General features: G+C 37.9%; 1 protein-coding gene across 3 annotated transcripts in view; it reads right to left on the bottom strand.

Moving 5' to 3' along the window:
- AFG1L (AFG1 like ATPase) overlaps window positions 1-13,313 on the bottom strand; it is a 56,460-nt gene that overhangs the window by 41,022 nt on the left and 2,125 nt on the right. Inside the window, exons 1-2 of one of the 3 annotated variants that reach the window (XM_072408733.1) lie at window positions 5,249-5,457; window positions 2,712-2,935 (exon numbers count right to left, since the gene is read on the bottom strand). In XM_072408733.1, the coding sequence (XP_072264834.1) occupies window positions 2,712-2,935; window positions 5,249-5,387 (363 nt within the window). In that variant the 5' untranslated portion in view covers window positions 5,388-5,457. Of the gene's footprint in view, window positions 1-2,711; window positions 2,936-5,248; window positions 5,458-13,313 lie in introns of those variants that run through there. The other 2 variants (XM_072408734.1, XM_072408735.1) reach the window with 2 other exon arrangements.

The following is a 13,313-nucleotide window of genomic DNA, read 5'->3' as shown; positions in this document are numbered from 1 at the left end:
CATGCCTGAAGAATAACTGACAAAGGAGACAGGGGGTGGGTGGAAGGGTGAAGGATAAGAATGAAAAGGTTCACACACAGATGAACAACAGCGAAAGGGTGAGCAGGTGTCCGGTCAAAAGTTGGCTGACCAATCTAAAATCTCAACAAAGCACAGCAGTGTAGAAATGAGGGGATGTGTTCTTTTGTACATAAAAGCAGTCGCAATTAATTTTTACAGTGAAACCAATATAAAAAGAAAAAAAAAACACAAGGGATGTATCCTCTGCAAAAATACAACCTTTATTGCCTGTTTTTTTATCTTCTCTTTTAGGTACACTGATCTGTGCATGGGGAGCTCATTGTACAATCCCAGTACAGATGGCTGATGGGAATGACAGATCTTTTATGTGCATGCACAGAAGTTATGCACCTCTGGCCTGGCCAATGGAAATGGCCCAAACCCAGTAGAGGGCCAAAAGACAGAACAAAGACAGGTGTTTTTTTTATTAATTATTATATGTATTTTATTTTAGTTTATTATAAAATTCTACTTTATTTAAGAATAGCCTGTCCCTTCTGCAACAAAGGATTTTCTGACGCTGAATTTTGAGATTCTTCTGTGGACATAAGACTAACAAAGCAAATAATGAATATAGGGGTTCTCAGAGATTCGCCCTACCATTCCAACTATGCCCACTCAAAACCCATTTTTTTTTCAAACTTGCCTACCCGTCTTCTTCTGTCTTTTGAATCTCCCACTATTTCCTACCCATACATATCTCCCCTCTCATTGTGTGTTACTTCCCCCACCTTCTAGATTGTAAGATCTACGGGGGAGCATCCTCCCCTCCTCCTGTGTCACTGTCTGTATCGGTCTGTCATTTGCAACCCCTATTTAAATGTACAGCGCTGCGTAATATGTTGGCGCTATATAAATCCTATTTATTAATCATATTATTAATGCCCAGAGTGATACATAACATCTTAGCATTGAACTTCAGCTTACTATTACAATTGATATTAACAGAAATATATTCCTATTGCTGTGAGCTGCTGCTGTTTCTCTGGTAGCCTACCAACCTATGTATTTCTGCTTGACTTAAAGTGCTGATGACATCAAAGGCAATGTCACAGCTATTTCCCTATAACCCGTTTTATTGTGCACTACACATAACTCTTAGCAAAACACTAATTAATTAATTATTGATAATAATATGTGGATCTCTACCTAACACATTTTTAAACTTTAACTTTGGATAGAATAGGGAAAGGTTAGAACTCTTTTCTGTTTTTTTTTCTTTTTTAAATAATTCTTTATTGGTAGTAAGAAACATACAAATAAACATATACAGTAAACATCATTGTATCAAATATATACTTCTTCTGCCCTTTCACCATTTTCCAAACAAAAAAGTCAGATCAACAAAATTAACGGCATATAACCAATAACAAAACATCTTTCCTGGTTTTACTGCAATCCAGAAAAGACTGGCGATAGATGAAACAATCAACTACTGGGCCTGTTGAAGTGCATCTCCTGAGCTAAATACTATAAAGCTGTTTTCACTGTTGACAGTTCCCACACTGCAAGACTCACTCACTGGGTTTGTGGCTTACTGTGTTGTAGACCCGAATCGAGCTCTGCAGTACAGGAGACCTCACACTGAGGGCCAGCAGGCCAATAACTGCCCCACTGACGTAAAGAATCTATTTAAGAACTTAAATGCTACCAGGGCAGAAAGTCTGTGTAAGCTGGTAAGACTTTTTCTGTACTTCCCACCAAAATTAGTTTTAACTCCATGGTGGTCTAATTATGTCAGTATTTTTATGCCAAAAGCAGTACATTGTTTTGCATGGAAATTTATTTTACATTGTAGGCCTATAATTCTTAGGCATAACTCACCGAAATATGTCCAATATTTAAAAAAAATGTAATAAATTTAACAATAAACTTTAAATAAAAAAAACACAAAAATCTGTCAAAACAAGGGTGCATAAAAATACCGAAACCTGTAATAAAACTGTACAGGAAGTAGCATGTATAATATAAAAACTGTACAGGAAGTAGCATGTATAACAATTATATATATTACTTTGTATTGGATTCAATGCAGGTATTGAGTATTGAATCCAATACAAAATAAATGTGAATTCACTACCGCACTCCTGCATGCACCGGGAACTCCCGGGGAACGCCAGCGCACTCGCCGGAGAAAGATCGGAAGAAGAGGTCGCGGCCCGAGAATGGGATCTGACGTGCAGGACTCCGGAGGATGTCGATGGGACCAGGTAAGTGTATTTTTTTTAAATGTTTTTAGCTACCCCGAGTGTGGCTTGGGATTAAAGGAGAAATATGGTTGTTATGGAGAAAAGGATGGAAGGAGTGAATACCCTGCTTGAAAACCCTACACATACTAATAGGGTATGAGGTAGGGGTCTTCTTTAAACTTTTGCTGTTCTTTCTCTTAAGTGGGTGAGACTATTTCTAGGAAACAGCTATGAAGAAGAATTAAGAGCTGAATTGAATACTGGTTCCTTATGTATGTTGCAGACTTTGGAAACAAGGTATTTCTCCCAAAATGTAACATCTGTGGAAAGTTTAACTCTAGACATCTCAGAGTCTAGCAAAGGATTCAACTAAGTGTAAAATGTCATACCACCTAAAGGCTGGAAATATCTGGTAAACAGAGAAGCAAATAGGATTGAAAAAAAACAAATAAAATAACTAACCTTTGTTAAAACTCCCCTAGACTCTTTCTTGTATCCCCTGAGTTCCTCATGAAGACTTTGTAAATCCTGCATTACCCTTCGCTGATGGTCATCCTTTCTTAGAACACAGTCCTTGACTAAAATATCATAGTGTTGAAGAGGTCCATTGCAGTCTTTAAGTTCTTTAGAAAAATTATTTGTTTCAAAACTTGGAAGTGAACTCTCAGCTAACTGGCTTACAAATGCTGGAAGACAAAAACAACAAATAAAAAAAAAAGTTATCATTTGTAATAGGAATTTTTATTTTTGTCACACAATTCAAATTAATTTTCAAAGTGATACAAGTATGGAAGACAGTATTTGTTGGTACATACAAGTCTACTACCCTAGACTAAAGCAAACCTTTTCAGTCCCGCGGACCATTAAAATTACCGCATGCGCGGGGAGCAACCAAAGGGGGGGCCTCCTGCGAAGTGACGTCATTGTGACATAACCCCGCCCACTCTCCAATCACAGATCTGAGCCTGCTATGGAAGAGTGGGCGGGCTGTGTCTAGTGACACAGCCCGCTCACATACCTGAGCTTAGGATTTGTACAGGGGACATGGTCCATGGCTCCTGCTGGTGTGCCCCATCGAGGTCCCTCTCCTGACCATGCCTTGGGGGGGGGGGTCTTTTGCACCGGCCAGAGCCGCAGGATACCAACATTTTCGACTGCTGGACTAAAGTATATTCACAGCTACAGCCCATCCCTACTGACTCAAGGTACTCCATATGGGTCACAAAGGTAAATGGACTCATTCAATAGCCACAACTGAGGTCTGTAAGGGGATGGAGCTTAACCACCCTGGCAGTCTAACTGTGTCAGTATTTTTATGCTAAAAGCAGTACATTGTTTTGCATGGAAATGTATTTTACATTGTAGGCCTTTAATTCTTAGGCACAACTCACTGAAATATGTCCTATATTTAATAATAAACTTTAAATTAAAAAAAAAAAAAACACAAAAATCTGTTAAAACAAGGGTGTATAAAAATACTGAAATCTGTCATATAACTGTACAGTAGCATGTATAATATATACATTTATATAAATAATATAATGGTTACTTTGTATTGGGTTCAATACAGTTATTTTGTATTGAATCCAACCAAAGATAATGTGAATTTCCTGCCGCACTCCTGCATGCACCGACGCATGTAATGTAGGTACTTACTAAAGGAGGTAACCATAAACTCCTCTATATACCAAAATATTCTAAACTTATATGTGAGGCCACCTGTGCGACAGCTAAAGCTTAGCTGAAACTAGGTCATGAAACATAACATTAATCCCAAGCACACTGTGAAAAACAGCCCCATAGAGAAATAATGGGGATGGCAGTGAGCAGTGCCAGTACCTTTCACTGCCTCCAGCTGCAAAATGTGATCATACTGGTTCTTTAGGAAATAGTGCTGTGGTGCAGGTCACAAGGTGCCAGCCACCAGAAGCCCTGCGGGATGGGCCCTTAGGGTAAGGATCATCAGATGAAAATAAAGAGAAATAAAAATAAAGATTAAGGCAAATTACTAACATCTTGCAGAGTTTGGTGCAGGAATGCTCTGTTTGCATGGTGAATATATACAAAATTTTAAGGACATATGGACGCCTTTCAGATACGAACGAACGAGGAAGCGCGCTGTGTGCAGAACAAGGCTTAGAGGGTGCGGTTTGCATGACTTTCAGAAGAAATCTTTTGCTATACACAGATGAGGTTGTGGGTGATCTTAGGGGGGTGAGTTCTTTCTGGAGCCTCTTGTAACCCTTTAATCACCAACACAAACTCTGCAGTTGTTTCTTTTTGTATATCAAAGCACAGCTTGCTCCAGAAGTTAATGAATGTCTAGGCTCCATAAAGATTTTTTTTTTGCTTTGCTTGTGATTACCTTACAGTGGGGATTTTATACAGTAACTGACAGCTCACTGCCTAAATTCAACTTAAGAACAAACCTCAGTCCCATATCTGGTATGTAACCCGGGGACTACCTGTCCTGTGCAGGAGCCCATGCTTGTAATCTCATCTCTCCTTTTTTGTCCCAAGAAATTCTAAATGAGCTGTATCTGTACTGGGCTGTGTTCAGAAGTAATGTAAGGTCTGCTTTTTATAAAGAAACTTTTATTACCATCTCAGTACCCACAACTACAGACATTATCCTCTTATTGTAACTTGAGCAGGAAGAGTTAAAGTGGGGACAAAATAATAATCATAATAATAATAATAATACCCTGGGATTCTCACCCTTCACATCTATATAAAACAAAACATGAGCTGTATTGAACTAGTTAGAAAATACCTGCAAACCTTAAGAGGATTGTTTACATCTCTTTAACAACCGTAGGACAACCCATCTGTCACCACATGGTTTATGAGTATTATAATATTATTATTATTATTATGTGAACATTGATGCAGAGACTCCATAGGATTTACCAGGCACGCATGCAATGTTCCTTCATTCATTTCTGCTCCTCTGGCTGTAGTCACAGAAAGCATTTAAAAATACGCTGCACGCCACTAACCTGCCGACTGATTCCATAGACGGGGTACAGTGAGCCGTGGTGGCCTCCCGTGGATGGCACCGTAACGTAGCCTTCGGCAGCCCCGGAGAGTTACCCATAAACAGCGCTGGGAAATCAAGGGCGCAATGGGGGCCGCCATGTTTGAGGAGGCAATTTCCAATAACTTTATCCAGTGCGCAGATGCGAACAGCGCGTGCTGACACACGTGAGTCCAGGATGAGGATTTTCTGGGCGGTTCGTTGTGACTTGGTCAGGTTTTAGTTGAAAACTTTAGCATACGGGAACACCATACAATAGGGATAACACAATAAAGATATATTATACGTACAATAGGAGTTCATTGTGTGCTTGTTCAGTTAAAGATAACAGGGCAATTAGCATTTTAATTCATTTTATTATGAAGCAAAATCTGCATGGATGTAACTGGACATCTAGAATTTTCTATATCTAACATCCAGGGTAAAGTGTCCCTGCAAAGACTAAGGCTGCATACACACCTGCAATGCTTCTTGTGTACAGGCCCCGTCATCCATCATCCGAACGACTGTCCTGACAGGTCCACTTATGATAGACGACGAATGATCATAATGGAAGCAAAGGCGGAGAGTGCGCAGCAGGGTGCCGCTCCTTTGTTCTCCCCCTCCCCTCTCTATAGAGCAGAACGGTGCTGTATGTTCATGCATCGTGCAGTCCTTAGTCACTGGAAAAGATTGTGAAAGATCCTTTCCAACGACAATTATTGCACGTGTGTAAGCCCAGCTTAACTCCTTTATCATTATTTTGTCTGCCTTTTCTTCACAGTGTCATCAACCCTGGGGACCAGTGCTATTGCCATATATCAACCCCCTAAATAGGTTTTCATTTGTATAACTCTTTAAATCTTTTGTTTATCATCATAATAATAATATTGGTTTGTGTTACTTCCATCTAGGCTCTTCCAAGTTTATAATCTCCTTAGGGATGCTTAAAGCGTATCCAAACTCAACATTTTTACTTTACATAGAAGGATAGGTAACTCCTTCTTTATCATTTCCACAGGCATCCTGGGCCTCCCCTGGTTTCAATAGTTTTCCCATGTGCTGGTCCTCTTCCTAGCCCTCACCTGCTCAAGACAATTTTGTCATTCTAAAATGATGCCACCCTCTTTTCTTCTGGTTATGTCTAAGCATATCTTCTTAGTTCTGACTCATAGTTCCAGTTACTTGGATAAACAGTTTTCCCCTAATCATCCATGCAATTGAGACATTGATCAGATTTCAGGTTCAGCTGAGTCCATAATTTTTTTTTCTATTCCCCACTCCATTTTTGTATTTGTTTTGCTATGCTTCTTTGCTGCTTTGCTATGCCTTATTTGTAAACTTGTTAGCACTAGCTGATGTGTTTGAGATTGTTTAGTATTGATCAATATAACCGAGTTATGAAGCCTTTGTTCAATTAATTTCCTTTTTTTTTGCATTCTGTTGGTGTATTGTAAAAAAAATGATTGACCCTTTGTCAAGATATTTAGATAAAATACTGATTTTTTTTTTTTGGTTTGACCTACTCACAAACCAATGCCTCATGAAAAATGGACTTACGCCAAGGCCTAAATATAAATTCCTCCTTGAACTGCTGCAGGTGTCGATACTAGGATATATGGTATCCTACGATACCTGGGCTTCATCAATTACTATCAGCATATCATTACAACTACTTGGTGTTTTTTTTATTACCATCATAATTGGCCAAGCGACACATTAGAATTCTTTTATGCTGTGAAACAGGCTTTCTTTTACTGGCCCAGCTCTAACTGTACATCCTCAAAGCTTTCTGTGTGGAGCCTTCTGTGTTTCTTTAGAATGTTTCTGAAGCTGAGAACTGTCCTATCAAATAGAGAGTTGTTAGTCCCCAAACTGACCCTAGAGGAATTGCAGTACCACTAAATAGGTCACCTTAAGATATTAGGATCTAGACTGAGAAAAAAATATTCAATTTTTACAAATTGCCAGTTGCCTGAATTCTAGACAAGCCAATCAGTGCCTGTTCTTCTCACTTAGGTAGGTAATGTTTAGTGTCAAATTTGTTTTTTTTTTTTACACACAAAAGTTTATTTTAATGTACACTTATAATGTAAACTTACAAAAGCAATAGCCACTTGCTGGTTTATTTCATATATTAAAGTTACAAAGTTTGGTAATTAATTTTACTTTAATAAATGAGAATTAGTGAATGACACAATAACCAGTATTGCAGTTTAGTCTGGGTAGTGTTAGGACTGCATTAAAATCTATTTTCTGCCTAGATATCAAAATCTATTAGAAATGCCTTTAGGGATAATATTAGAAGATAAATTAACCACCGCTGCTTTGAGAAAAACAAAGCTCCTTTTGCTTCTGCTTCTGTGTTTTCTCATAGCTGATTGTTATGTTTATTAAATAATTCAGTTTAATTATTGCGGCAAAGAAGTCATGCATAGACATTTGGGAAATCGTCTGAAAATACAATATGGAATTGATTAAAATTAAGCCCTATTTTCTAAACACCCTTTCTGGGGAAAAAAAGTTGATTCTTTTATTGTAGGCTCTTGGACAACTAGCAATTAGTTATGTTGTTCTATTTTCATCTTGTTTTCCTTATGATATTGATGTTGGTATTTGAATTGTGAACATGTCTGTTGTTATTTTGTAAGGCAGTACTTAAATCCATATTTTTGCATAACACCCTTCCTTATTTTCTTTTTGTATTACAGGCCTTAATTTTTGCCTTCAGGGCAGTTATTGTGATAAAGAGAGTTAGGCTACAAGAATGTTTTTGGATTGTGGAAGGAAACTGAAAATCAGGGATACAAGCTCTAATAACAGTGTTTCAGAGGTGTGAATTGAAACCAGTGCTGCACGACAGCAGTGATAACTACCTAGCTAAAAAAAAAACAACTATGTAGGTTGATCATTAATGATACAACCTTAATTTCCTTAATTTACAATACTAATGCAATTATTATATTTTCCAGGGAAACCAAATAAACTTTTTTTTTTTAATTTTACACCAATGGAGGATAGCAGACCACATCTTATTTACTTTTGTGAACAGGTATGGTCTTGAAGCACTGGGACCCCGTGGTTCAAATCTTGGCGATGTTAAATGTTGATTTTTTTCCTGGCATTCCAGTTTACCCCACACTCCCAAAAACACACAGTTAGGTAATTGGCTCCCCCAGAAATCTTCCATGGGATATGTGGAAAAATAAGCAAAAAACACAGAGTTGGTTGCCAAGCTAAAGGTTCCAATAGTGCAGAAACAATTAAAATTTGTAGGGATTAACTTGCCAAAATGGTAATAAATACACAGAAATAAGATGAACAAGAAACTGTTATAAGTCAGAATTCTGCCACATAATATATTTTGCAATATTAAGACAGTTAAGAACTTGTTTATGAAGATAAAATGAGTGAACAAGATGCAACAACCCCTAACAACAGATTATTAATAATTTCTGTAACTTGTCTAAACTGATGCAATTTGAACTATGGATGCTCTGTGTTACAGCATTTTTCATATATTCCTTGCTTTTTTAGTCACTTTTCAAATACACTTTTAAATGTTTAATTCTTGTTAGTTCTAAGCCAATAGCTATTTAAACTTTTCTATCAGAGATGCAATCCTTATGTATGCATTGAATAGCTTCCCTTATTACTGCATTGCTCGTATCAACACCTGTGCCTATTTAGCCATGAATTTTAATATAGATTGCAGTGATCTGAAAAAAAGTCTCTTAAATGTCTTACAATTGTTGGTGTATTTTTAGAAACACAAATAGGGAAATAAACAACTTCAGTAAAATGATTTAAATAACAAATAACTTTTCTTTATAAAGAGCTTGTCTCCTTGAGAACAATGAGCTAGCAAGGAGACAGATTTTTTCTACTTCTACTATTAAAGCAGTTTACAATATGGAAGGGTGAGATGTCATGAATAATTAAAGCAAATCACAGAGTAATCTTCCACGGAAACATCTGATTTCTGAAACTGTCTTCATTTTCCTTCTGCCTAACAATGCAAACTATAAAGTGACATTCAAGATTGTAGCCAAATATGTGCACTCTCTCTTCCTTTTCAGTCTTTATATAAATCAGTTTAAACATCTACCATATCGTTGTTCATTATTTTGTTGTGAAAAACATAGATGATGACGTAGTCTCTGTCCTGCTAAGTTCTTTTTTTGATGATTTTGTAACATTAAATTATTTCTAAAAATATGCTTGGCCAGTGGTTCTTTTACCTAATCAGTTGTGCATAATTACACTTTCACAATGCCTATACATTGCATTTTTTCTTTCAATCAATTTTTTACTAAATGTGAACTGGGTTAGAAATTTTTTTACACACATAATATCCAAAGAATATTTGATGCTAAACTGTGCAATTCAAGCACAAAGAATGGTAAATAAAACCCAAAAAAACAAAAGTAGTGGTTATTTTTAGGGAAAAGCGCATGTCTAAATGAGCATCATTAAAAAGACATATACAACTGGGATTGAATGAATTTTCGTTTAAAATTTAACCTCTACTTGACATGCAAATAGAAGAACAAAAAAGATGGCTGTTTACGGGAACGCTAGGTTCAATTAGGTGGATGTATGGAAACTTTGTAACTATACAAGGTCCATCTACTTAAAGTAATTACACCGTACATATTGCAAGCTTTCCTATTTACAGTGATCTCATAATCAATGGGTTGTTCAGATCCCAACGCGTTTTGCCACTTTGGCTTCTTCAGGGGACATCACAAGAACTTATATTAGAAGGACATCATGACTTTAAAGTATGGTGAAGTTGAAACATTACTACAAGTACTGCATAAGAGTAGTTGAGGAATTGTAATGATGTTGTCCAAAGGGAATGCTCAATATTGCTAAGCAATATGCGATAGCAGTTATTAAGGTTGTTACTTTTCAGATAAAAATACATTTCTGGGTTTTGTGCTTCAAAGTGGTGTTATTTAAGAACACTACATTTCATTACACAGAACTAATGTTTTACAGTAGAGTGTTGGCAGACTGATGTAAGAGCGGTCGTGTGGAACAGCGATTACCAACCTTTCCGACCTCACGGACCACTAAATTCATAAAAATTTAAATTCTGCTGACCATTAATGTTTTTTTTTAAAAAGATAAACACATTTGTAAAATAATGATCTTCCTAATGGCACCTGACAAGGACTGTAAAGGCTCTGATTCATTGATCAGATCATGGTTATGTAAAGTATTACTATTAATACTAATATCATTAGTTGCATTATCTTTGCTATTAGATATTTGTTTTCTTTTTCTTGCTCATTATGGGTTTATGACATTCGAATCTACGGCCAAACAAGAAATTATAGTTATCCAAGTCAAACTATTTGATGCCATTAAATATAACACTTAAAGAAATACACAGTTAAGGTAATACTTACCTAAAAGAGCATTTGAGAAATAAACAAATAAAATAAAACAATGTGAAGAGAATTGATATTCGCGGAGCATCTTTTAAATAATAATTAAACATCTTTTAAAATGTCTTTGTTGGAAATTGTCTCTCTAAAGCTGCGTACACACTTCCAATTTTTATCGTTGGAAATGAACGACCGATTGGCCAAAAATCGTTCGTAAAAAAAGTAACCAACGACGCCGACGAACGAGGATAGTCGTTGGAAATGAACGACCGGACCAGCGGATCGGATTGGACGACGATCGTTGACCATCTATCGTGTGTACGGTCGTTCAGTGATCGTCCATGGTCTGAGCATGCGCGATGAACGAACGTTCGCTCACTTCCTGTATCGTTCAAACAATCGCATCTATCGTGTGTACAATATCTTTGAACGATCGTGTCATCTGTATGTACAGGATCAGTGCCATACGATCGTTCGCAGATATCGTGCAGAATCGTTCGTCGTTCGTTTACCAACGATAAAAATTGGAAATGTGTACGCAGCTTAACAGAACAGGGTCATAAACTTCCCCTTATTAGATATTTCTTGATCTGACAACCAGAACCCTTCCAGATCCTCTAGTTTACAACACCCATTGTAAAAGTTGGAGTTTTGTGTCTCCAGGTGTCATAAAACTCAGATAAGGCTAGCAGAGTGGCCTCTGATTGAACTCGGAGATGGATTCTGAAACCCATTTATTATTAATCCTTGTATTTCCAATATACTAGTCTATAAAAAGTAGTAGTTGACTGATTTGTAGTTGGATCGTTATGGTGAGCATTTTGAGACCAAGAACTATTCCCCTGGGCCTCAGGAAAGCCTGGAAACCATATTTAGCCCGTCCTGGTGAACCATAAGTGCCAGACATGCCTAGTTTGGTATCTGTGAACCTCATATTTTGTAGTGATTAATAATCTGAGCAGTTCATAAAACCTGCAGCCTGCTGGTGCTGGACTGTTGCTGAGCCTACTCGAAAGTCACAGGGTGTGGGCTGAGAGGGCGTTTGTCACATATCATGGAAACAATACTGAAGCGTACGGCTCGGCAACGGTTGCCTCATACAACTTAGGACTACACTAACGTCACGCTGCACCTCCCTTGTTTTTCTGTCTCTAGTACAGTTTGGGAATTTAGTGCAATTTAAAAGTGAAATTCAGGAGATAAGAATTTATTAGACTATTATTTTTGTTTTATTAATAAAATATAAAAATTGCAAATGTTTCTGTGGACCACCAAAATTTTCCAAATCGGCCAATCAGCCGAAAATCATTCACAAAAAAAGGTGACCAATGACGCAGGTAAACGAGGATTATCGTTGGATATGAACGACCGTCACGGTGGATCTGATTGGCCAGCGATCATTCACTATCTATCGCGTGTACAGTCGTTCAGTGATCGTGCATGTTTCTGCAATACACTTTCTCCTTTACATGTCACTCCCTGAATCATTCAAATGATTGTATCTAGCGTGTGTACATTATTCGTTGATTATATTTGAACGGTCGAACCGTTACAGCATGTACAGAATTGTGCACAATACGATCGTTCAAATGATAAGTATTGAAAGTGTGTACCTAGCTTTAGTGTTACAGTTCATGAAATAAAATAAAAGGAAAACCTGTAACTGCTGACGCTTAACTCGTGATATAACATTACAGAAAGGATATCGTTGTTTTTTTTTTTTTGCAGTACCTGCAGCCCACAGGTTGCAAGGTAATCCATATCCTCGAGAATGGCTTATCCATGAGTGCCATTTCAAGAGAACAGAATGAGCAACTGCTAGATCTCTACCGAATGACCTCCAGCAGTCTACTCATATGCATCTTTCTGACCAAACTGTCAGCAATAGATTCCATGAGGGTGGAATGTGGACTGATGTCCTGTAGTGGACCTGTGCTAAGGAAAAAAGGATTTTGCCAGAGAATACCAGAATTGTCAGGTTTACATTTGGTGTCTTGTTTGCTTCACAGGCGAGAGCAGATTCACACCGATATACATGCGGCAAAAGTAAAACCCCTGGAGGTGCCATGGTTTTTTTTATGCTACCTGCCATAGCATCCAGCATGACCAATTTAGCGGTGGATCATTAAAGGTCCAGGGGGCATATGCTTGAAGAGCCACATACACCTCCACATGCTAGCTAATGGTAGGTACCCTGACTGTTAGGTACCGGGATGAAATCCTCAGACCCATTGTCAAAGCGTACTCTAGTGCAGCTGAGTGCTGATGCAGGAAAATGCCTGGCCTCATATGGTGTGTAGGCAGTTCCTGGATAATGATGGAATTGATGCCACTGACTGGCCTCCATGTTCCCGAGACCTGAATGGGACCATCTGGGATATTATGTACCAGAATATCGTACCGCCAAGTAGCACCAAAGACTGATCACTCTGACTGATGGCCTAACCCAAGCCATGGAGGATATTTTCCGCTAGGGCAACATCCGCCATCCCGCTAGAAGTAAGCATACTTTTCTAGTGGAGCGCATACAAGCATGCTGGGTCTATACACATTACTTAGCCATTCTTGTTGTTGTGATGAGAGTCATTGTGTAATATTTTTCTGCTAGATTGTAAACTTTTCGGGGCAGGGTCCTCTTCTCCTGTGTCACTC

This window comes from Pyxicephalus adspersus, chromosome 4 (genome assembly GCF_032062135.1).
Source record: "Pyxicephalus adspersus chromosome 4, UCB_Pads_2.0, whole genome shotgun sequence".
In the NCBI taxonomy this organism is placed as follows: Eukaryota; Metazoa; Chordata; class Amphibia; order Anura; family Pyxicephalidae; genus Pyxicephalus; species Pyxicephalus adspersus.
This window is presented reverse-complemented; position numbering and strand designations above follow the sequence as displayed.